At 55.6% G+C, this 15,369-nt stretch overlaps 8 protein-coding genes; 5 read left to right on the forward strand and 3 right to left on the reverse strand.

Moving 5' to 3' along the window:
- Positions 1–504: 504 nt before the first annotated feature.
- CHC_T00001865001 (hypothetical protein) lies at positions 505–3,567 on the reverse strand. Its single transcript, XM_005712793.1, has one exon. It carries the CDS (start codon positions 3,565–3,567, stop codon positions 505–507), a length of 3,063 nt encoding a protein of 1,020 aa, XP_005712850.1.
- A 320-nt stretch (positions 3,568–3,887) lies between these two features.
- On the forward strand, positions 3,888–5,345 carry CHC_T00001866001 (hypothetical protein). Its single transcript, XM_005712794.1, has 2 exons — positions 3,888–4,901; positions 4,932–5,345. Exons 1-2 carry the CDS (start codon positions 3,888–3,890, stop codon positions 5,343–5,345), a joined length of 1,428 nt encoding a protein of 475 aa, XP_005712851.1.
- A 610-nt stretch (positions 5,346–5,955) lies between these two features.
- CHC_T00001867001 (hypothetical protein) lies at positions 5,956–7,777 on the forward strand. XM_005712795.1 is given in 2 exon segments: positions 5,956–7,704; positions 7,705–7,777. The coding sequence occupies 1 exon segment, from the start codon at positions 5,956–5,958 to the stop codon at positions 7,702–7,704; it is 1,749 nt and encodes a 582-aa protein (XP_005712852.1). The 3' UTR covers positions 7,705–7,777.
- Positions 7,778–7,825: 48 nt separating this feature from the next.
- CHC_T00001868001 (hypothetical protein) lies at positions 7,826–8,854 on the reverse strand. Its single transcript, XM_005712796.1, has one exon. It carries the CDS (start codon positions 8,852–8,854, stop codon positions 7,826–7,828), a length of 1,029 nt encoding a protein of 342 aa, XP_005712853.1.
- Positions 8,855–9,098: 244 nt separating this feature from the next.
- CHC_T00001869001 (hypothetical protein) lies at positions 9,099–9,386 on the forward strand. Its single transcript, XM_005712797.1, has one exon. It carries the CDS (start codon positions 9,099–9,101, stop codon positions 9,384–9,386), a length of 288 nt encoding a protein of 95 aa, XP_005712854.1.
- A 158-nt stretch (positions 9,387–9,544) lies between these two features.
- On the forward strand, positions 9,545–11,457 carry CHC_T00001870001 (hypothetical protein). XM_005712798.1 is given in 2 exon segments: positions 9,545–11,395; positions 11,396–11,457. The coding sequence occupies 1 exon segment, from the start codon at positions 9,545–9,547 to the stop codon at positions 11,393–11,395; it is 1,851 nt and encodes a 616-aa protein (XP_005712855.1). The 3' UTR covers positions 11,396–11,457.
- Positions 11,458–11,553: 96 nt separating this feature from the next.
- Positions 11,554–12,842, reverse strand: CHC_T00008605001 (similar to histidinol-phosphate aminotransferase). XM_005712799.1 is given in 2 exon segments: positions 11,554–11,774; positions 11,775–12,842. The coding sequence occupies 1 exon segment, from the start codon at positions 12,840–12,842 to the stop codon at positions 11,775–11,777; it is 1,068 nt and encodes a 355-aa protein (XP_005712856.1). The 3' UTR covers positions 11,554–11,774.
- Positions 12,843–13,346: 504 nt separating this feature from the next.
- On the forward strand, positions 13,347–14,723 carry CHC_T00008451001 (histidinol dehydrogenase). The gene has a single exon (XM_005712800.1). The coding sequence runs from the start codon at positions 13,347–13,349 to the stop codon at positions 14,721–14,723; it is 1,377 nt and encodes a 458-aa protein (XP_005712857.1).
- Positions 14,724–15,369: the final 646 nt, after the last annotated feature.

The raw sequence follows: 15,369 nt of genomic DNA on the forward strand, positions 1-15,369 counted from the left end.
ATAGGGCTTGTCAGGAATCCTGTTTCTAAACAAACCTCTGACAACTGTCATGTATGTATATATATTTTTTTCTTGGGGGGTTGGGTGAAAGAGGAGGTAGGAGGGGATGCGTGGAAGAGAAGGTAGGAGGGGATAGAGTGCAATGGATGCATTGAAGGTTGGCATAAGAGGGTAGGACAGGGCGTCGAAGTGGAAGCGAAGGTATGCTTGCTTGAACCAACGTGAAAGAGGTGGATTGGAGCGGGCGTAGGTTGATCCAATATAAGAAAAGATGTGAGAGTGTACACTTTATTCATTTCGGTCCAGCTACAAAAAACTTACCACATGGCAAGCTCTTCCGACTCAAAAAAGTATCAGCAACAGTTTCGAAATTCCCAATTGCTCAGGGTCATAGCGTGCTTCCAGTGGTGCGAGAACAACCCCGGAGTTCCTTTACATCGTGGTTACTCGTTGTGTTATGTACAGTGCACGAATAAGGTGCGTCATCGCGATCATGCAAACGCTTCAATATTGACAAGACAACAATGATTCTTTTCGCCGGAGAATAGACCTTGACATCTCTTCGTTCAGTTTTTTTTCCTTGTATCCATCTGCAAAGCTTTCGTATTCTGTGATTGATTCCAAGTGTGCTATGCGTCGCTCAATGAGTTGCACCCGAATTTCTGACAAAAATGAGTACAAACGATCGATTTCAGCTTCTTCAAGCTCTTGCATGTACGACGCTGAAGCGGCAGCCGCACTCAGCGATGTTATTGCCAAGGCTGCGGGCTCCTCTATCCCTTCATCAGATGCCGAATCCGGCTTCTCACTTTCGGAAATGTCGTGATCATCGCATTTTGGTTTTGTTTTGCTGGCTTTTTCTACAGCTGGTGCTGCTCTCTCCACATGCTCAGCTGCACTTCCGCGGTCGGGCCTTTCCATCTGGTGTAGAGCGCTTGGCGATGGGTCGAGTAGCAGTCGAATGGCTTCGTTGCTCTGGATTGCTCCGTGTCTGACAAGGGAGAATGTTGCACGTCCCACTTTATCCCCTTTCTCAGTTCGGAGAAAACTCGCAGGAGTAGGGATCATTTTTCGCATCTTCTTGTAGACACGATTAGTCGTGAAACATCCTACCAGGTCCTCAAGTGATTCCTCCTTTCCACTGTCGTTGTTTTTGTCCGTTCTTCTACAACTTTCCTTCAAAAACACATCCAGGTAGCTCCTTTGCCGTTTTCTCGAGCTCCCCACCCCAAAGACCCGAGTTAACTCCTTCACAGTATCTGGGGGACAAAGCGATACCAACTTACTCGCAAATGGCATGATGGTGCTAATTTGGTCACCAAATACTAGTGGTTGCCCAGATAGAGATATCTCTGAAGATTTTGTGGTGTTCACCTTGGCCAAGGCCGCCTCGCGGGCACCTGCTGCTCGAAGCATGTCGAGAGGCGAACTTTCATCACCATTTCCTGGAGGCGCAACAGACCACCACGACCTCGCCGTGGTATTGAGGAAGGAGTCTTCAATGGGAAGCCGAAGGAACTGAATCACACATTGGCTGTTTCCCTTCGACCCAACGTGCTCCGACACAAGGGTCCAGTTGTCGCCGTACATCTCCAACGCTTCCAGCAGAAGTAGTGTCTCACTTTCTGTCCAAACATCTCCTTCTGTTTCATCTGGTCCACCATGAGCACCAGCCGAGTTCATTTGAATGAAATCTCGAGGCTTCATCGAGGAAGAATACTTTGCATTCTGATAGCATGAAGCACAGAGATCAACATCCGCTTTCGTTGCGCAATGGAATCTCAACACTGAGCAATCTACTCCGCATGAATCACAATGATACTCGATCGGCTCTCGCGCTGGCGACTCTGCGATAGGCAAAGCTTGACCCATCCTGTCACTGTCACGAATTAGTACGGCCTCTGATGTGCTGTTGCCAACAACTTCATCATTTCTGCCATATTTCACAACTTTCCCGCCTTCTATTGCCGGCCTGCTGCCGTCGTCAAGAACAATCTGAGCATTGGCTCGGACAGAATCGTCTCTTTCATGCCCTGCACGGAGAGGGAGAGCGCGTGGAGGGGGGATGAAAGAAGCTGGTGCAGCTCCTTGCGCTGAGCACTCGTAGTTGATGAGACCCCAGTGCTCAAGAAATCCGTGTAAACGCAACACTGCGCATGCATCCCCGGCTAGATGCCTTCTCACAGCTGTACTCGAAAGGTATTCGTTGCGGCCCTGACGCCATGTGCTGATCATGAAGTTGCGTGTTTCTTTGTAGGTATCCTCGTTTTTCGAAGCATATCGCTGCTCGAAGAATTCCGGTAATGCCCTTCGCTCTATATCGTGCACAGACTGTATCCGAAACCACTTAGAAAAAAAAGGGATGAAGACGCCATCACCCACAGATATTTTCGTGGTCTGGCCTGTAGTTGTCCCACTGCCGGGAGCGCTTGACGAACCATTGGATTCATTTGGATGACGATAGCCGTCGGCATCTTCATCAGATAAGTCACCAACATCTATCATGGCGTGATCCCCGTTTGCATCTCGCATGTCACTGGCATCTGCGAAGCCATTTGCATGAGGCGGCAGCGCAACTCCTTTCGATGCCCCAAGGAGGCTCGCTTGCTTGCCAATTTCATCTTCCCTTGGCATTCGCAGACGTATTTTCACAAGCGCGCGCGGTTCGTGCCCTTTTGCATCCAGTTCGACTGTTTTTGGGGAGAGGCCGGCAAGATCCGGAAAGTCTTGGGGCATTTCATAGTCCAGTTCATTCATCCAGTCATTGTAGAGAGCCAAATCACGCAGCCATCGTGCTTGCACGTGCCATTGTTCTCTTTCTTTTCTTCGTCTCGGAATGTAAACATGACCGAGAATTTCGGAAGCCGGAACCCAGTCGTTGTATGAGTCCGGGTGATGAAGCCAGTGGAGAAAGGCAAAAGTTTCACCTCGGAAGTCTGTCCGTTCAAGCACCCGTACGAGTGCTTGTCCGTCTGTCTGGTTCTCGCGGGTGCCGTCGGGGTCAGGGTAGATGAGATGTGTGGCGACGTGAGAGTTGGAGACGACCGCAGCACCATGTCTCTGAGCGGTTGCTCTCAGCGATTCAGACTCCTCCTGCTCGATGAGTGGGGATATGAAAATCTTGATGACGCGGAAAAAATGATCTTTCTTGAGAGTCTTTTCAGCATGGAAAATTAGGCGCAGCAAATCATCTTCCTTGCTTGCATCATCAAAGTTTAGTGGGAGCAGGCCATGTTCGGCCGCGTACCGAAAGCACACCTTTAGCAAGGCGCAGAGGGGACCAAACTCGGAAAAGTCGGCGAAGATGGATGTGGGGAACATGGTGAGCTTGGTGCGGGTTTCCGGCTTCGCGGTGCGGCCAAAATGCTCGTCCATAAAGCTGCGCAGGCTGAGAACCAATTTGGAAAGCTTTTTCTCTGTACAATGGCGGGAATCGACAGCACTGCGGCTCAGAGCCTTGGAGATGGTTGCGTAGCGGGAGACGCGGACCGCGACGGGAGGAATGTCAGGCTCAAGCAGGCCACAGCGAGGTCGCAAGGCGCGAATTGAGGCGCCGAGCGGTCCCATAGTTGCCGGCGGTGAAGGAGAGGAAAGCGGCTGCCGAGCCGGGACGGTAGAGCCAAGCTCTTGCCTTTGGTTTGTGTTTGCGCGGAATAAGTCGATGTCGGTGTAGACGTGTCGGGGTGTCGAGTGGGTTGTGATTATAGCATTGGTCAAATTTATTAAGAGAATTATAACATTTTTTTAAAAAGAAAGGTGCGTGGGAACCGCTTCTTATTTATTCGCGATCATCCCCAAAGGTCCTCACCTTGCCGATGATACGGTCCCGTCAGGTAGATATAGATCTGTAGCCCTCTCCTCCCAAGATGTCCTCCCTCCTGGAGGACATGCGTCAAACCCACGAAGATATCGAAACCCTCAAACATCTAGCTTCCTGCGCCCTCCAGTCTCGAACCTCCATCCCAATTTCCCACCCCCGTCTCGCCCCGCTTTCCCATCCACTCCCAACGCTTCGTTCCGCCGAACAGCTCACCCAACAACTTGTTCACCTCGCCGCGGAAAAGACCCTATCTTTGTCTTCGCTGTACTCAAATGACGATACACTCCACCGAGTCAACCCCGACCTGTCAGCGCCCGACCCACTCTCTGCTTTCTACGCAAAGCTGCGCCAAGTTCGCGACGCTCATCGTTCGGTCACTTTCGGCGTTACGCAGCCCCGCCCGGTTCCGACAGAAGGCGAGCGCGATTTGGCTCTGCTCCATGCCAGTCATCATCCAGTTGTGTTTTCTGGCGAGGAGGGCAACGGGCGCTATCTTGATTTCATGCGGCACTACACAGCCTATCTGAACGTCATGTCCAAGGCTAAGCAAGGAAAGGAGAATCAAATTGAGTATTACGAATACGTTGACAAAGCTGTCACTGACTTTGACGCTGTCCCGCCATCCGTTCGAAGCTCCCACGTCTACAGCAGATATCTTTCAGATCTGTTGGCGTACTGCGTGGATTTTGCACAGCGCGCGCATCCGATGGACCGTGTCGAGGAGCATATGGAGGTGGCCGAAGCAAACACGCGAAAAGCCATGGAGGAAAAATTGAAAGACATCTCCCATAGAATGGCAAGCCCACAAGCAGTGCTGGACGAGCTTGGGGCCGACGGTGTGAAGAAGGAACTGGTATCCCTCGGGCAGAAGTGCGGGGGCCGACCAGAGGATCGCGCGGCGCGATTACTGAAGGCAGCCAGAAACGGAAAGTTTGGAGAACGGGTGATACTTGAGGGCGCCGTGAAGTTTGCGGTGGAGGAAGTGTTGGCAGAAGAGAAACGAGCCACTGTGGCAAATGTGCGTAAAAAGCTGAGTTTGAGCTATGCAGAAATTGAAGCGGAACGAATTGCTGATGAGGCTGTTGCGGAAGGGGCGCTTGAAAGGGCGAAGGCGGGTGCTGATGAGGACGAAGAAATGGAGAGCACGCTCTACAACCCGAAGGACGTGCCACTGGGGTGGGACGGGAAACCCATCCCATACTGGATGTATAGGTTGCATGGGCTTAATCATGAATTCAAATGTGAGATATGTGGTAACGCGACCTACAAAGGTCCTCGGGCTTTCGAGCGGCATTTCACTGACTCGCAACACGTGCAGGGGTTGAAGTGTTTAGGGATTGGATACTCCAAGGCGTTTCTGATGATCACACGCATTCAAGATGCCAGGATGCTAAATGAAAAGCTAACCAAGCAAAGCGAGGCAGCGGCATTTGATGAGGACGCCGAGATGGAATTTGAAGATCAGGAGGGAAACATACTGAATAAGAAGACATACACAGACCTTATTAAGCAGGGTCTCTTGTGAGGTGGCGGGGGGGTTGTGTACATTCTCTTGATTGTTTTTGCATTTTTTTTTTTTGAGTGGTACCGTAGACCAGAGCACCGTGAAACTGGGCTGTACTTGCACATTCGATGAACGACAGGTGCAGGGGGGGGGGGGGGGGGGGGGGGGCTAGTTGCACCTGTCTATCCGACCAGGGCTATCCGACCAGGGCTTGTTCTCATATGACGCTCTGGAGGTATGTTACAAACGTTGCAGTTATCGGATCTGAAACGGTCCTATTTTTTAGTAATTTTTGAGTGACTCCGGAGATATTGCCCCACTTGCCGTTTTATTTGTCGGGTACAGTAATTGCAGTTATCGGGGCTTGCAGTTATCGCTCGGGCACTGCTCTGCGCCGTCGGCTGGCCCGACTGCTACGTGTTCACGACGTGTACACGTGTTAGCACTGACAAATAGTTGAGGACAAATGACGTGCACGAGAATTCAAACACTGCTTCTGCTAAACAAAGACTACGGGCAACAAGACCGTCATCCATGCGTTTTTGATTGAGCCCCTGGTGGATTAAATATGGCCCATAATTTCCACCGATTTTGAACCCCTTCCTGACACCTTGACCTCACCACCTCGTCCATGCATCCTCTCCCCCCTCCCACGTCCTCCCGGCGCCGAGAGACGCAGGTCAACTCCAAGTCCTCCCATCTGGGAGATTTCATCAACCTCTCTACTCGCTATCCGTACGAACACCCCCCAACCATCATGCAAGCGGTCTCTGATCTACAGAGCGACCTCAACAGCTTGTTAGGACACCGCTCACAGCCCGGCCCGCTCTCTTACGGCACAGCTGGCTTCCGCGGCAAAGCTGAAACCTTGCATGAGGCCGTCCTCCGCTGTGGCATGCTCGCCGCGTGCAGATCTCATTCCCTGGCCGGTCGCGCCGTCGGCGTTATGGTCACCGCTTCCCACAACCCGGCTCCAGACAACGGCCTCAAGCTCGTCGAGCCGGACGGCTCTATGTTGCATAAGGATTGGGAAGTCGCCGCCACAGAGTTTGTTAACGCTTTTGATAATCCGCCAGCGGCGCTTGCAAAGATGGTCAAGTTAGAAGATGTACCGCGGCAGGGAAAGGCCGTTGTCCTCATTGGTTGGGACACCAGGAAGAGCTCGGCCGTGCTCGTCGATCTGGCGTGTCAGGGTGTCGAGGTCATGGGAGGCACAGTGATAAAGCTGGGGCTAGTTACCACTCCTCAGCTTCATTTTTCTCTGCGCGCCCGAGATCGAAAGGAGGCCTCGGCCCTTGAGGACTATTACACGGCCCTGCGACGAGCTTTTGGTAAGCTTGTTCGGGAGAAGCGGGCTGTGCTACCCCCGCTTGCCGTCGACTGTGCCAATGGAGTGGGAGCAGTGGCTATCGATGCGATTCGTTCGGCACTTCCAGCTATCGCTGTAGTGAACCGTGCTAATGACGGCCCGCTCAACAAGAATTGCGGTGCCGATTTCGTGCAGAAGCAGCGCAAGATGCCGGAAATCTATTCAAAAGCTGTCCCTAAATGCAAGATGTGGGCGTCTTTGGATGGTGATGCTGACCGACTGGTCATGTTTGAGAAGAGAGATGGCGGGATTGCGCTTGCGGATGGCGATCGATTTGCGGCTCTCGTCACACAATTTATATCAAAGCATATGAAGCAGGGGGGCGTCGGTGGGCTTAGCCTTGCGGTTGCTCAGACTGCATATTCGAACGGTGCGGCCACGGAATTTCTATCAAAGCTCCAAGGGGTTCAAGTAGTCACCGCGAAAACAGGTGTAAAACACCTAGAGAAGGCCGTCAGGAAGTTTGACATCGGTGTGTACTGGGAGCCGAACGGACATGGAACTGTGCTGTTTAGTGACAAAGCGGTTGGCGAGCTAACATCTGCAAAGGCCAAATTGGCTGGTGAACATGACGGCTCTCAGCAAAAGCGCAGTCTGTCCACCTTACTGGCCGTCAGTGCGTTAGCAAACCAAGCCGTTGGCGATGGTGTAGCAGACCTCCTCCTCATTTTGGCAATATTGTCTCGTGAGGATATGACAACGTCTGAATGGCTTCGACTTTACGAGGAAAGACGGAGCAGCAACGTAGTGGTTCGGGTCACGGATAAGAGCGTAATCGTAACCGAAGACTGTGATCGTCTGGTCAAGGAGCCAGCGGCCCTTCGCGATGCGATCGCCAAAGCGTCTGACGAAGAAGGATGTCGGGCGTTTGTGCGGCCCAGTGGCACTGAGGATGTGGTCCGAGTATATGCGGAGGCGCCAGTGAAGCGCGAAGGTAAGGCCAATGAGATGGCGCTGGAAATAGCTAGAGCAGTGTATCGTCTTTGCGGTGGAGTGGGAGAGCGGTTATAGTACGTCGATGTTTTGGCGTCTTGTCAGAAAAACCATTGTAACACCATGGAATATTGAGGTTACGCGACTCATAGATACATGCTATCGCTGTTCAAATTCAATCACTCCTTGGACTGATGGATTAGTAGAGAGAGATCCCGTCCGTGGCTTCAGAGCCTCCATGCTTGCCACTTTCTGTTTCTGCTCCTTTTGTTTGCCTGCCTCTGAGGTTTTTGAGCAAAGACTTGTCTGCGTCGTGCAGAAACTGCTCGAACTCTTCGTCCGGGATTCTGTACGGGGAGTGCAGTTTATCGGGAAAGTCACGTTGTTTAACTTCGCTGCAATATTGAAGTATGGCCTCATGTATATGGGAGGCGAGCCCCGCGAATTGTTTTGAAAACTTTGGGGCGACTTTTGCGTGATGTGGATGGTTCAAGATGCCGAGCATGTCGTGATACACGAGCACTTGTCCACTGCAGGCGTTGCCACTGCCAATGCCAATGGTTGGAATGTCCAACGCCTTGGTAACGACATCAGCGACGCGATTCGGAACGCATTCGACGACGAGCGCAAACGCACCCGCGTCCTGTACAGCGCGTGCATCATCCAAAACGCAGATAGCCTCTTTGCTGGTCCTCCCCATGGCTCGGAAGCCACCAAGGTTGGATACCGCTTGTGGCATGAGGCCGACATGACCGAAGACAGCTATGCCGGCGTCAGCGATAGCTGCGATTGATTTCTGTCTTGACACGCCCCCTTCCAATTTAACAGCGTCTGCACCAGTTTCCTTGATAATTTGAAGGGCGGTGTCTACTGCCTGGGCCGGAGAACGCTCATAGGAACCAAAGGGGAGGTCTGCAACAAGCAAAGCGGATGCAACGCCACGGCGTGCGGCACGAGTGTGGTGAATCATGTCCGCGATGGTGACGGGCTGCGTAGTTCTGTGCCCCAAGACTACCATGCCGACGGAATCACCGACAAGGACGCACTGGACGCCGGCTAGATCGGCGTGGAGCGCAGACGGATAGTCGTAAGCCGTAAGAACGGTGATTGGCTCACCTTTGTTGTAGGAGGCGCGCAAGGTGCGAAGGCTTTGCTTGCGCGGAACAGGGGGAGAGGTTGAGAGGAGGCGGAATGCTCCTCGCAGTAAGGAGGCTGACGGAGCTCTCATCGCGGGGGACGCAGTGCGAGGCGAAGCTGGGACACGGTTGCCCGGTGCTTTGCGGCAGTGGGGGAAGAGCTAGAGGTAGACTATAGATGACTGAATGACGCTATCGATGAATGACCTATGGATTCGCCGCGAAAAAGTAATGCAGAAACCATGTCAGAAAAACTGAGCCCCTGTCGTCTTTGCTGAAAGAGAGTCTGCGCCTTCCTCATCCAGTTTGTTCTACTTTTTTTAAAGCATGCTGGCCATGTTGGCAATGTTTACGGCCTTCCCGAACTCGACGTGCCGTGTCCAGAGTTATGTCTTCGCAGCGCTCTGGCAAACGACAAGCATTCTCCATGATGGCTACACCGTCCAAAACTGGTCCCGAAGCCATGTTCGCTCTACACCGCACTTGCCTCCCGCACTAGCTAAGGCTCGCCCACGAAGAGCTGCACAACCCGCCTCCTTATTGTGCTCCTCACAGAGCACGCAGATGAATGTGAGAACCATCGCCCGAGGGTCCCATAGATACGGCACGCAGGGCATGCCGTGATGGTGCAAAATTTGAAGGGGATAAAATTGAGGTCAAAATTGCAGTCGAAAGGGGGGTAAGAACGATGAGACGTCCGAGTCGCGCCTTCAGCACATCCGAATGTGAATTCAAACCCACAACAGTGTTAGCACCCATCCTCCCCGCACAGCCGCATCGACATGTCGTCTGGGCATGGCGGCAACCACCAGCGCACCCTAACACTTTCCACCCCATCGGATGGCGATTCGGAACACGAAGACAACTCTTCTTACAGTGCCTCAGAAATCCCAGCAGAGCCTCATGTGAGTTCGCAGGATGACGAATACAACAGCGACGAAAGCGAGGAGAGCGACGCCCCCGCAGCAACCCCTGCACAATCCGAGCGTGTTTCCCCTCTGCAAGTTGATGAGAATGCAGATGTTATTGTCGTATCAGGCGCACACCCCCGCTCTCCTGTCCGCCAACCCAGCCCGACTTCCCCGAAGCGCGTTCCGAAGCGACCGTTTACCCCCTCCCAGCCCTCCGATGACGATAATCTCTGCATCATTTGTCTTGAGAACTGGACCTCCGCTGGCCCCCACCAAATATGCTGTCTACCGTGCGGTCACCTCTTCGGGTATGCCTGCATCAGACAATGGCTTGGAAGATCTAGACGCGGCAGGCAATGTCCCAACTGCAAGACTTCCGCTCGTATTAAAGATTTGCGATACATCTTTGGCGTCTCTACGCGACTCGCCGCCACGGATACGTCCGAAATCCAAAGTCTTCAGAAGAGAATAAGGCAAGAAACAGAAAGCCACGAATACACAAAGCTCAAGTTGAAAGAGACGAGAAGGATTGCAGATCAGGCCATACGTGAGATGAAAGAACTCCGGAAACGCGTCCCAAAACCCGTCCCCACATTTGGCGGAACCCGCGGTGGCCCCGCAAAGTGCACGAGGCACCCGACTCTACTGGCTGACTGCAACACCAATGGCGATACCGTAGCCGTTGCTTTTGACAACAACAGTGGTGTTCTGTTTGGTGAGAGGATGAGTGGTAGCGTCGCCGTCTCTCAGCGTCTCTCCCGTCTCGACATTGGACGCTGTGCCATCGCCCAGTCGTCACGCGCTGTGGGCAATCGCCGTGTCAATGCTATTGCAGTCGACACACGTCCCTCATCTCCCTCACACCGTTCCGTCGCCGTGGCTGATGCGGGCCGCAAGCTAACAATTCTTGCTCCTAATCTCAACCTTGCTGCAAATGTTGATTGTGGCTCGTCGCTTCTCTCTGCAACATGGTTAGAGCGCAAACCAAACTGTGTAGTGGTGGGCGCCGTTGACGGCAAGGTGTTGACATACGATGTGCGAAACCTGGCTGGCGGCCAGCTTTCCAGCGTCCAACTCGCGTTTGGCGGAGCGAGGGGTGTCCACTCAGTGAGGGAGTGCACCGTGAATGACGATCTTGTGTTACTTGCAGGCACGCCTTCTGGTCTTTTCGGAGTGAGGTATAGTGAAGGACTCTTCACAGCGCCAATTGTGAGTGATTTCTACTGTGCGGATTTGGAGGGTGCTTCCATCTGCAGTGTAGCCGTGGACGCTGGCCTGATTGCAGTATCGTCGCGAAGAAGAGTAGATGGGGAATGGAAAAGCTCCATTCTGTTAAACGAGGGCTTGCGGTGGCGGGAAGATGGGAAGTTCACATTCTCCGCAACCGTCGGCAAACCGCTGCAAGGGCACAGCCAAACTTTGCCTTTCGAACAAGTAGGAGTATTAGGAGGGGGCGATGGTGGGCAGCCGATGGTAGTAGCGGCAGATAGAAATGCGAAGGGTAAGGTGAGGATGTGGAACACAAACAGATTGGGGAGTGGGTCGCAATGGAAAACGTTTGAGATTGAACAGAACTATGACAGCGAGGGGGCAACCGTGCGCGCTTGCGCGGCTCAACGGCTGCCGCGGAGGGCGAGACTGGATAAGGTTCCTAAGGGAACGGAAGCTTTGTTTGCATGTGTAACATATGGAAGTATCAGGCTGTTTGCAGCTGGGTCTTAGCGGTAGTATTTGGCTATCGTCGGATGAGTGACATTAAACTATTGAAGGAGATTTGTAAATAACGGCAACGCTCATTTGTGGTGAACCAAAAGGAGTTTAGAATACACTCGCACAGACTTCGCTGCGGCTGTGACATTAGTTAGATGTCAGAGTCAGGCGTTGCGTTCTGAACGCAAAATGAAGAAAAAAAAACAAGGCAGTTGAGTCCACCGCACTTCTGACTCCACGACACACGTATGAAGAGCATGTCCGTATTCCAATCAAACGTATGGAAAGTGATGATGACATGCGTCAAACAAGAAAAACCGAGATCCTCCCCTAACCTGGGCTCAAAAACCCATCCCCCCCTCCTCCTCCCCCCGCACCACCACCTCTACAACTACGCACTACAACCGTTGGCCGCACCCAGCTTGAGCTCAGCCTTCCATGCCTTGAAGAGCACCGCCTGATGCTCCGGTCTCCTGACGCCCAACCGAATATACTCTGGGAGTCCGAAGCTAGCACACGGCCTTATTGGGCATCCCACCTTCATCGCCACCTCGACAGCCTTTGCAGCGACTTTTCGATCCCCCACATGCACGAAAACCCAGGGCACCCAGCTCGGTGAAGTTTCATTCACCTTCCACCCCAAGCCCCTGATCCTTTCCTGCGTCTCAAGTTTCCATTTCGGCAACGAGTCCCACGTCTGCCTCATGTACGCATCGTCCTTGCACGCGGCGACGGTAAACGCCTGTGCCGACACGTTGACGCTCCACGGGGTCTGGAGCTTCTTGAAGGTGCGCGTCCACTCTGGTGAGCTCGCTATACTCCCAATACGGATACCAGGGCAGCTCCAGATCTTGGTCCAGCTCGCCAGCACGATGAGGCGCTCCGGGTGCTGTGGCAGTAAGCAGAGCGCGGACTCGTCGCGCCACGTCGCGCCACGGAACGGCATGAAGGACTCGTCAACAACGACGACGCCCTTGGTGCTGCTGACTAAGGCGTCCAGGTCCTGCAGGCTCATGCAGTCGCCCGTGGGCGAATTGGGGTGGATGATGACGGTGACGGCGGGATCGGTGGTGGTATCGTCATGGGCGAGCACGTCTCTCCCGGCGGCGCGGGCGGCGCGGTGGTACTCCTTGTACGCGGCGATATACGGCCCCGGCTTGAACGGCCCCTCGGGAAGGGCGCGCATGACCAGGTCGATGAACTCCGACGCACCGTTGCCAAGGAGCAGCTGCTCTTGCGGCCAGCGCGTGAAGGCGGAGAGGGCCGCGAGCGCGGCGGCGTTGTCGGCGGGGGGGTAGTGGTGCATGGTGGAGAGGGCCTTGGTGGCGGCCGCCAGGGCAGCGGCGGGCGGGCCGAAGGCATTGGTGGTCACGGAGAAGTCGCACACAAAGTTGGGGCAGGCGGACCAGGTCTGCCCGCCGTGCACCTCTTGCGTTGTCGTGTCCCAGGCAGCATCCATGGTGAGCTTAGGGGGGGCAGTTGGGGGTGAGAGGAAGTGTGTGAAAGGTTGGATCGTTGGGACGTATCGATGTGGGTGAATGAGGTCTGTTAAAGTTGTCGTGCTCCGGAGGGATTGCGCCAACGGCGCGATTCAGCTCTTCAGCTCGTCACCAATGTGCTCCCACAGAAGCACACGAGATCCACCTTGTCATTGGCTGCGCCATATTCCTCCAAACGCTTTTCATTCGTTGCACCATCACAACTTCATCATCCACTCACCAACCGCCAGCTGTTCTCACACCGACGATCACACACGTGTACGAACCTGTCATTTCTCCGACTCCGCCCACACGAATTCCGCCTGACCTCCCTCGCGACCGTGCTCGTCGTTAGGAACGGCCCTGTTAGGAACGGCCCTCACACCGTGCTCGTCGTTAGGAACGTCCGGTGCCCACCCCTCGTCCGCCGCTACCGCACTCGCATCATCCCGAAGACTTACCACACGCACTCCTCCCCAACCACAATGCCGGCCGACCCATCCTCCAACCCGTGCGCCCGAATCCTCACCGCGACCGAAGCGCGTGATTCCATCCTGCGCCGCGGCCTATTACAAGACAGCACGGTCCCGCCGCACGTGCAGACGCGCATCGACGCGCTCTTCTCGGCGCCGACCACGCCTCTCGCCTGCGTGCAAGCCATCCTCTCTTCAATCCGCGAGTCCGGCGACGGGGCCCTCATTGACTGGACGTCGCGCATCGACGGCGCGGACATCTCGGCCGGCTCAGAGCTGCCCGTCGCGGCCCTTCAAACGGCGGTCAAGGCGACGCCGGCCGCCGTGGTGGACTCGCTGCGCGTCGCGCGCGACCGCGTGGTGGCATTCCACCGCAAGCAGCCCGTGACCTCGTGGTTCACAAACGACCTGGGCGGCGTGCTCGGGCAGGCGGTGCGCCCGATCCAGCGCGTAGGGTTCTACGTCCCGGGCGGGACGGCGCCGCTGCCGTCGACGGTGCTGATGAGCGTGCTGCCTGCCGTGGTGGCTGGGTGCGAGGAGCTGGTGGTGGCGTCGCCGCCGCTGCGCGGCGGCGGCGCGGACATCGCGGCCGTGACGCTTGCCGCGTGCGCAGTGATCAACGAGCTGCCCGGCGTGCGCGTGCGCGTGTTCGCGATCGGCGGCGCGCAGGCCATCGGCGCGCTGGCGTACGGCACGGAGACCGTGCCGCGCGTGGACAAGATCGTCGGGCCCGGGAATATCTTCGTGGCGATGGCCAAGCGCGAGGTGTTTGGCGTGGTCGGGATCGATGGGGTGTACGGCCCGACCGAGGCGGTGGTCATCGCGGATGAGGCGGCCAATGCCGAGTGCGTGGCGGCGGACTTGCTCGCGCAGGCGGAGCACGACTACCTGGCCGTGCCGATCCTGCTGACGACGTGCGCGGACCTGGCGAAGAAGGTGCAGGAGGAGGTGGAGACGCAGGTGGACAAGCTCCCCAGGGCCAAGGTGGCGAGGCACTCGATGGCCAATCAGGGCGGGATCGTTGTGGGAAAGGACATGGACGAGTGCGTGGACATGGCGAACGAGTTTGCGACCGAGCATGTGTCGTTGTGTGTCAAGGGGCCGTGGGATGTGGTTGGGAAAATGAAGAACGCGGGGGGCTTGTTTCTAGGGGAGGCGAGCTGCGAGGTGCTCGGGGACTACGTCGCGGGCCCGAGCCACGTGATGCCGACGGGCGGCAGCGCCAGATACTCTAGCCCACTATCCGTGCTCGACTTCATCAAGGTAATGTCGGTGGTCGGGCTGGACGACACGACGGTGAAGAGGATCGCGGTTGACGCGGAGAGGATAGCGCGAGCCGAGGGGCTCGACGGGCACGCCGAGGCTGCCAGGATGCGAGCGCAGGACTAGACTAGGGGTGTGTGTGTGTGTGGCGCAGGGCCGTGCGACGGGGCCTCGGCTAGCGTTATTAGGGGATTAGCTATGACGTATGTGCCAAGGTGGTAAAGTTGGAACTAGGCGGCCCTTCACTCGGTGTCAATGCGCAGGTCAGAGGGGGGGCGGCGCTCGCACATGGTCGTCCGCCAATGCTACACAGGGTGGATCGAACCTTGCGGAACGAAATGTGTGCACGCGGCGGAGAGCTCAGCGTCCTCGCCCAGGCTCATCACCCCTGCGATGAAGGGAGGCGCCGTGTCGCGAGGACACGGCGGGAGGCGAAGGCCCGCCGCACCCCACAAGGGGGCGCGCGCGCGCGCACGCCGCCTGGCGAGGACGTACGCGAGCGACGCGCCCGTCGTGTGCGCGGCGGGACTCGCGAAGGAGAGAGTTGCGCGCGGGGAGCCGAGGCAGGGGGAAGGGGGAAGGCGTCGGTTTATGTAGTGAGTTGAACAGGGGCGACGGCGGGCGCCGCGGGCCACGAAAGGATAATGGGGCTACTGTAATGCGATCTCGCGAGATAGGTATGATAGCGGCGGCGCGGGTTCAAAGGTTTTCTGGAAAGCGGCCCATCGCATCCCGCCATCGTGCTCAATGACGTCACCACTCGTCCATAAAA

Source organism: Chondrus crispus, genomic scaffold, assembly GCF_000350225.1.
Source record: "Chondrus crispus Stackhouse genomic scaffold, scaffold_117, whole genome shotgun sequence".
In the NCBI taxonomy this organism is placed as follows: Eukaryota; Rhodophyta; class Florideophyceae; order Gigartinales; family Gigartinaceae; genus Chondrus; species Chondrus crispus.